Below are 8,480 nucleotides of genomic sequence, written 5' to 3' on the forward strand. Positions count from 1 at the left end.
CACTCCCACACTCACACATGCACCCCCTCACAGACTTAAGACACTCTGCACTCACTACACACACACACACATACACTTTCTCACACTCATAACCTCCCACCCAGACACACACACAGACAAAGACCCACACGCACACATATATTTTGTGGGGTGAATTTGTACTTGCAGGGTTACATTGTATTTTGCTCAAAAACTGCATGCATTCATGTAGAACTCCATTATCTAACTTTTTAGATTAGAATCAATCTAAACATCATGGCATATGTAGAACTCTGAGCTCAAAAACTGCATGAATTTATGTAAAACTCTGTTATCTCACTTTTTAGATTAGAATCAATCTAAACATCAGGTCATTTACAGAGAACACAGGGGGCTAACACCTTCAAGATATTGTCTTGCTATCACCATTGTTAACAGCCAACCAGAGAATGCAACTTTTTTTAAAAAAGGGTTTTGTGATTTACACATGAAAGAAGTGAAACTATCACTGTATTCCAACAGATGAAAGGCTTAACAGACAATCAATTTTTCAATGTATAATTTCAGTTACATCACACTGTAAATTTTTGCTAGAAATTCTGTGTTACGATCGAGCCCTCACAATCACCTGATGAAGGAGCGTCACTCCGAAAGCTAGTGTGCTTCCAATTAAACCTGTTGGACTATAACCTGGTGTTGTGTGATTTTTAACTTTGTACACCCCAGTCCAACACCGGCATCTCCGAATCATAATCTAGTCCTATTTGTCATCCCTCTAAACCCTTCCTATTGATATACCCATCCAGATGCCTTTTCAGTGTTGTCGTTACAACAGTCCCCACCACATCCTCTGGCAGCTCATTCCATAGACGTACCACCCTCTGCGTGAAAGAGTTGCCCCTTAGATCCCTTTTATATCTTTCCCCTCTCACCTTAAACCTACGCCCTCTAGTTCTGGACTCCCCCACCCCAGGAAAAAGAACTTGTCTAATTACTTTATCCACGTCCCTCATGATGTTATAAACCTCCATAAGGTCACCCCTCAGCCTCCAACGCTCCAGGGAAAACTGCCCAGCCTGTTCAGCCTCTCCCTGTAGCTCAAATCCTCCAATCCAAGGCTTGGAACCTGCTTTATGTGACACGCCTGTTCAAAAAAAGGGAGGCAGGAAGTGGGCCAATGTAGGCCGATTGTCTGACATTTAATGTTGGAAAAGTATTCTTAATGAGGTGACAGTAGAATATTTAAAAAATCATAACCTAATCAGGCAGAGTCAGCATGGCCTCAGGAAGGGGAAATCATATCTGAGTAATTTATTCGAGATTTATTTTAATTAAGTCTCAACCAGTAGGTGTGTCATATCTGAACTTCCAGACAGTGTTCAGCAAAGTTGCGTCATAAAGGCCACTGCGTTGGAGACAGTATATTGGCATGGAGAGAGAATTGGCTGATGGACAGGAAACAGTGAGTGGGGATAGGGGGAATCTGTTACAGATGGCAACCTGTGACCAGTGGGATTCCACGGGGATCAGTGCTGGGACTGCAACTGTTTATAACGTGTACTAATGACTTGGAGAAAGTGAATGCTCTGTAGCCAAGTTTGATGACAACACAAAAGTAAGTGGAAAGGCAGCTCAGAGAGCAATGCAGTTTAGAGCGAGATATTGATAGGTTAAGTGAATGAACAAAATTTTGAAAAATGGAGCATAATGTGAGAAATTGTGGAGTTGTTAATTTTGGAAGGGAATCGCAGAATATTACTTGAATGGAGAAAAACTGCAGAAAGCTGCAACACAAAGGGACTGGGGGGAACTTGTGCACAAAGCTAGCACCCAGGTACAACAGGTAATCCGGAAGATTAATGGAATGTTGGCCTTAATTCAAAGAAGTTGGACTATAAGAGTCTTACTGTAACAGTACAAAGTGCTGGTAACACCACATCTGCAGGATTACAAGCAGTCTGGGTCTTATTTAAGGAATGATATTTCATTGGAGGCCGTTCAGAGAAGGTTTACCACAATGATCCCCAGTAAACAGGATTCTTTTATGAGCAAAGGCTAAACAGGCTGGTACTCTATTCAATCGGATTTATGCCTGCAGGAAGTGCTGGAATAATTCAACTGGTCTGGCATCTATGGACAGAAAACTAGCTTCCCCTCATCAAAGAGTCGAGGACCAGAGGGCACAGTCTCAGAATGAAGGGGCACCAATTTAAGACTGAGATGGGGAGGAATTTCTTCTCTCACTGGGTTGAGAATCCTTGGAACTGCTTGCCACAGAGAGCTGTGAGGGCAGAGTCCACCTGTATATTTAAGGCTGAGATAGACAAATTCTCGATCAGTCAGAGACATGGAGATGTACAGCACAGAAACAGATCCTTCAGTCCAACTTGTCCTTGCCAACCAGACCCCAAATTAATCTAGTCCCATGTGCCAGCACTTGGCCCATATCCCTCTAAACCCTTCCTATTCATATACCCATCCAAATGCCTTTTAAATGTTGTAATTGTACCAGCCTCCACCACTTTCTCTGGCAGCTCATTCCATACACACACCACCCTCTGTGTGAAAAGGTTGCCTCTTTAGTCCCTTTTAAAACTTTCCTCTCTCCTAGTTCTGGACTCTCCCACCTCAGGGAAAAGACCTTGTCTATTTACCCTATCATGCCCCTCAAGGGAATCAGGAGTCTTCGGGAAAGGGCAGGAAAGTGGACGTGAGGAACATCAGATCAGCCAGGATCCTACTGAGCAGTGGAGCAGGTTGGAGGGGCTGAATGGCCTGTTCCTGATCCTATTTCTTACAGTCTTATGGAGGGAGCACACACGAGACACCCGGATGGTGCTCTATTCTACAAAGCCACTGCTCACAGTAGAACAAGCAGCTTTCCAGCAGAGAGGGAGAGGGGGCACTTAGTCAGGGAGACACTGAGGCAGTGTGAACAAATACATTCATAAAATCCCTACAGTGTGGAAGCAAGCCATTTGAGTCCACACCGACCCTCCAAAGAGCATCCCACCCAGACTGACCCTCTCTACCCAATAACCCTGCATATGGCATGGCCAACCCATCCAGCCTGCACATCCATGGTTGCTATGGGACAATTCAGCATGGCTAATCCATCTTTGGACTGTGGGAAGAAACTGCCCACTCTCTCCCCACAGCCCTGTATCAATCCCAAGCTAATCCCACTGCCCCACTCTCTCCCCATAGCCCTGTATCAATCCCAAGCTAATCCCACTGCCCCACTCTCTCCCCATAGCCCTGTATCAATCCCAAACTAATCCCACTGCCCCACTCTCTCCCCATAACCCTGTATCAATCCCAAACTAATCCCACTGCCCTGCTCTCTACACAGCCCTGTTTAGCACTATGTCAAGATGCTCACTGGGAAAGCAATGGCCTCCTTCTGTGGTGTAACACGTCTGTGAAGCTAGAAATCAGCATCAATCTACAGGAGACATCACTCACATGCTGGTCAACTGGAACACTTCGAGACCTGCTCTCTGCCCTCCTTAACCTCCCTCTCCTGTGAATCGAGCTCTCTTTCTGCCTTTCAATCGTGCCATACAAGCGGGGGAGAGGCTGGACTGTGACACGCTCAGGTCCAAAGGCCCTGATCAAACGGTCTGTGTCGATCGTTGAGACAGTGCTTCCTGTCTCCGTCTGTGTCTGAGGATCTGTCTCGGCTGGGACCGTGGTGTCTGACTCTGTTGTGGATACAGCAGCCAAGCTGCCACTCTGCAGACCCCTGTACTGCCGATGGTCCAGGATCAACTTGATGCGATCAGTGGAGATTTTCTCCAGGGAGTCAGACCTGTCAGGTTGTGTGGCAGCAAGATCATACAGATCCCTGACTGGATCCTCCCAAGCTCTCTGCCTCCTCCCCCTCTCTCCCAGCCTGCGCTGTCCAGCCCTCCTCTCAGCACAGAGGAGAGAGTGATGTACTGGGTTTTTCAGCATCCGGGCTAGTTCATCCAAACGCTCGAGCAGGGACAGCTCACTGGCACTGCTTGAAGCCAGACTCTTGTACTGTTCATGCCTCTCCTTAAATTTCTGCCACAGTTTGTCCAGGCTGCTGTATCTCACTGCCTCTCGGGCACCAGGCTGACACTGGAATCCCTCTGTTCGGCGGCTGACACGATCAGCCACGTCGCCTCCAAGGCAAAGCTGACCCCGAGAGTTACCCTGCCGGGACCTGCTGGTAGCCACCTCTGTCTGTTCCACACGTGAGGGGGCAGGATGCCTCCATTCACCCCCCCGATGCCTCTGGGCTTGACGGACGGCTGGATATGATCGCGAACCCCTGCTGCTCAACTCCTGCTGTGATGCTCGCTGCCTTCTCTCAGCGTAACGTGGAGAGTCTCTGGTCTGGGACTCCAGGGAATTTCTGACGTCATGCTGGAGGGGACCACTGGTGATAATGTCACCGTCGCCTGTATCTTGCAACAACATTCTCGACGGTAAAGTTGCTGCGCCAGGGGTGAGGGAACTCTGTGGTCGCCGGATACCTACAGTGACAGCACAGGGAGTTAGAGTAAAGCCAGGAGGCCCACACACATTTGACTACTATCCTAACTTGAACTGAATCCAAGTCATCCTCGCCTCTCCTCACTAAATGAAATACAGCAATTCTCTGATATCAGTTATCGCTCCATAAAGCTTTAGCCATCCCCATTTCTATACTCTTCACCAACCACACTCCCCACCAAGATAGCAACTGAGGAGCCCAACAAGCCTGACCCACCATTCAATAGGAACATGGCTGGTCAAACACTTCAATGCCTTTTACTCAGCACTGTACACCACTGGTCATCTATCTGTCTGAAATACACTCAAACAAACTGCGTCTCCACAGCCCTCAGGTTCACAAACCTCAGAGTAAGATCATTTTTTCTCATCTCAGACCAAAATGGAATTTCCCTTATTTTTAAATTGTTTCCCTTGTATAAAGATTTCTCAACCAGGGAAACATCATACCTATATCTACCCTGTTTCTGCATCTCCTGAGTTACAATGGGATCACCTCTCATTCTCAACTACAGTCCTGCCATCCCGGTGAACACATCTGGCGCACCTTGTTGTTCTCCCTCTATGGCAATAATAACTTTGCCAAGGAGACCAAAACTGCACACAGCACTCCAGGTACAGTCTAACCAATTAAAGCAAAACCTCCTATTACTGTACTCAAATCCTCTTCAGATAAAGGCTAACTTTCCATTAGCCTTCCTAACGCCTTCCTGCACCTGCATGTGAAAAGGTTGACAGATACTTCAGTACAATTTGGACAAGGTGAGTGAGTGGGCAAATGCAAGGCAGACGGAGTATGATGTAGCTAAATATGAGGTTATCCACTTTAGAGGGACCAATAAGAAGGCAGATTATCTGAATAGCGATTGGCTATTCAGATACATTCACTGGAAAAAGGGAAGTGCAACAGGACCTGGGTGTCCTCGTACATCAGTCATTGAGACATACAGGTGTGGCAGGCAGTGAAGAATTCCATAGTGAGAGCATTCCAGTTCCCGATGAGTGGGGAGTCCAGAACCAGGGGTCACAGTCCAAGGATTAGGATAGCCCATTTAGGACTGAGATGAGAAAATTTCTTCAACCTGAGCTCGGTGAAGCCTGGGCAATTCTCTACTACATGAGGCCGAAACATTGAATGCTCCCTTGAAGTTAGAGATCATTCTCAGGGCCAGTGAAATCAAAGGATGTGGGGAGAAAGCAGGAACTGGATACTGAGCTGGGTGATCAGTCACAATGTCATTGAAAGACAGAGTTAGCTCAAACAGCCAAATGGTCTACTGCTGCTCCTAGTTCCCTCACAACACACTGTGTTCACAACTGCATTCTGAAGAAGGGTCACTGGACCTGATACATTCATTCTTCTTTCGAACCACACAGGATGCCAGATCTGTTGCAATTTCTGGAATTTAGCAATTTTTAAATTATCTACTAAGCCCATCCTTTATACTAGATTGCAGTATTTCCCCTAATATTGATGTGATCCACAGGAATGTTTCCAGAATTTATACAGCTTTAGAAGATACATTGAGGATCTCCTTCAACACCCTGTGAAGATGATCAGCAGGCCCTCGAATTTAACAACTTGCAGCCCCATTTAATTTCTCCAGTTCTTACTAACAATAATCTCCTGTAATTCCTCAATCTCCCTGGTCACTTGGATGTCTAATTCTGCAAGCTTTCTTGCACCTTTCTTAGTGCAATCAGAGAAGTAACCATTTAGCTTTTCCACTGTTTCTCTGTTCCTCTTTATAAATTCCCTGCTTTCAATGGACCCCCACATTCATTGTAATAAAACGTTTCCTTTTTACAGATCTACAGAAACTTTCACTGTCAATTTTTTAGTGTTTTCCTTTTAATCAGATTGAATTCATGTTCTATTCTCCCTTAATTCATCAGCTTCTTGGTGCTCCTTTACTGAATTCTATAAATCCATATCCTCAGAATTACTGCACTTTCCAACAATTTTATGGATTTTTTTCTTTTAACCTGATCCAATCCTGAAATTCCTTTGGGAATCATGGCTGACCTTATGTGTGTTTTGCAGCTTAAAAGATGTTTAGTTGTTGCAAGCTATGCAATTGTTCTTCAAGCAATTGTCCAATGCCCATGTACAATCATGCCTTTTATTGTATTTTCCCAATCCATGCCAATGCCTTCACAACTCCCCTCATTAAACTTTAACAGCCCTGCTTCAGAACAACCTCACTTTCAAACACAATGTACAATTCTTTCATATTACAGTGACTCATTCCTCAAGGGTCTTTTACAAGGTCGTTAATTGGCCTGGTTTTAATACATGATACTGGATTTTAAATCGCCTGTCCTCTATTCCTGTCTCAGCATGCTGTTCGAGAAGACCATCCCTAAGAAACTCCAGGAACTCACTCTCCATTGCATTAGTCCTCAGTTGGTTTACCCAGTTTACATGCAGATTGAAGAATCCCATGATAACGGTGTTGCTCATACTAAAGACTTCCCTCAACTCCTGATTAATGCCATGCCCCACATCACCACTCATATTTGGAGGCCTACCAACAATTCGAGCCAATGTCTGTGACCACTTGTTGTTTTGAGTTCCACCCAAACTTGTTTTTCAAATCCGAGCTCCTCCCTTCCCTTGGTTTTATTCATTCACCTGATGCAGACCTGACTGGCCAGGCCCAGTACCTAATTGCCCCAGAGGGCAGTTGAGAGTCAACCACATTGCTGTGGGGCTGCAGTCACATGTAGGCCAGACCAGGTAAGGATGTGTACCAGATGGATTTTTCTGTCAATTGGTAATGGATCCACCCACCTTGCCCAGTTTAAACCCTTCCCAGTGACACCAGCAAGCCTCCGTGCGGGAATACTGGTGCCCCACCAGTTTAGGTGCAACCGAATCTACCTTGTACAGGTCCCACCTGTCCCAGAACACATCCCAATGATAGACATAACTGAAGCCCTCTGTCCTACACTAGCTCTTTCGCCACCTATTTAACTATATTATTTTCCTACTCCTAGATTCACTGGCTCATGGCACAGGAAGTAATCCCAAGATTACAACCCTTGACACCCTGCTCTTCATCATCCGACCTAACGCCTCTGCAGGACTTCACCCCTCTTTCTGCCTATGTCATTAATACCAAAACAGAACACAACCACTCACTGCTCACTCTCCTCCTTCAGAATATCTAGTGTCCGCTCAGAGATGTCCTTAACCCTGGCACCAGGGAGGCAACACCAGCCTGCAGGCTCACTTGCAGCCACAGAAATGAGTCCCCCTGATTACTGAGTCCCCTATCACTACTGCTCATACACTCTGACCACCACTGCCCCCTTCCCCCCAAATATTTAACTGTTTAACTCTTGCATTCTATGCCCCTATTGTCAACCTCAAGTTTTTATTGATCATTTTATTCACATTTTCACATATGCATCACAATTTTGGAATATTGGTATCTCTAGTTCTCTGTTCAGCCACACTCTTCATTTTCCCTCCCATCTGATATGACTTGGCATAAATTTATATTAAACTGTATCTGTCTGCCTTTCCCATGATGTCTGCCCTGCCATGGATCTCCACAGCACATCCTTACCTCTTTCAAACAATCTCATTTTCTCCTCCTCCCTGGGCTTCTTCGAGGCTGCTGCTTTGCTCAATGCTCTGCCTTGCTGCTTCACTGGCTTCCTGGATTGACCGCAGCTCCTGACGTCCAGGCCCTCAGTCAGGATTCTAGTAGGACGTGTATGCCGTGAATCTGAGAATGAAACAGAGTTGACGTCAAACTAGCTGGATCAGAACTTGAGAGGGCAATACTTATGAGAAATCAAAGAGCTGACCTGTCTGCAAGCTTTCACTGCTGCTCTCAGGATCCAGCTGGGCAGTTTGGCTCTTTGCCCCTGCCTTTGGCATGTAGAATAGTTCGGTGCTCCCTGCAGGTTTGTACGGCAACATGACAGGAGCATCTACAGGGAAGCAAAAATATCTCAGCATGTCT

General features: G+C 45.9%; 1 protein-coding gene across 1 annotated transcript in view; it reads right to left on the reverse strand.

The window, feature by feature from the left end:
- LOC122548689 (Alstrom syndrome protein 1 homolog) overlaps positions 1-8,444 on the reverse strand; it is a 30,437-nt gene extending 21,993 nt beyond the window's left edge. Inside the window, exons 1-3 of the mRNA XM_043687517.1 lie at positions 8,323-8,444; positions 8,079-8,240; positions 3,445-4,484 (exon numbers count right to left, since the gene is read on the reverse strand). Of these exons, the coding sequence (XP_043543452.1) occupies positions 3,445-4,484; positions 8,079-8,240; positions 8,323-8,437 (1,317 nt within the window). The 5' untranslated portion in view covers positions 8,438-8,444. The remainder of the gene's footprint in view (positions 1-3,444; positions 4,485-8,078; positions 8,241-8,322) is intronic.
- Between the last annotated feature and the right edge of the window lie 36 nt (positions 8,445-8,480).

The sequence above is a fragment of the Chiloscyllium plagiosum genome, chromosome 1 (genome assembly GCF_004010195.1).
Source record: "Chiloscyllium plagiosum isolate BGI_BamShark_2017 chromosome 1, ASM401019v2, whole genome shotgun sequence".
Taxonomy (NCBI): domain Eukaryota; kingdom Metazoa; phylum Chordata; class Chondrichthyes; order Orectolobiformes; family Hemiscylliidae; genus Chiloscyllium; species Chiloscyllium plagiosum.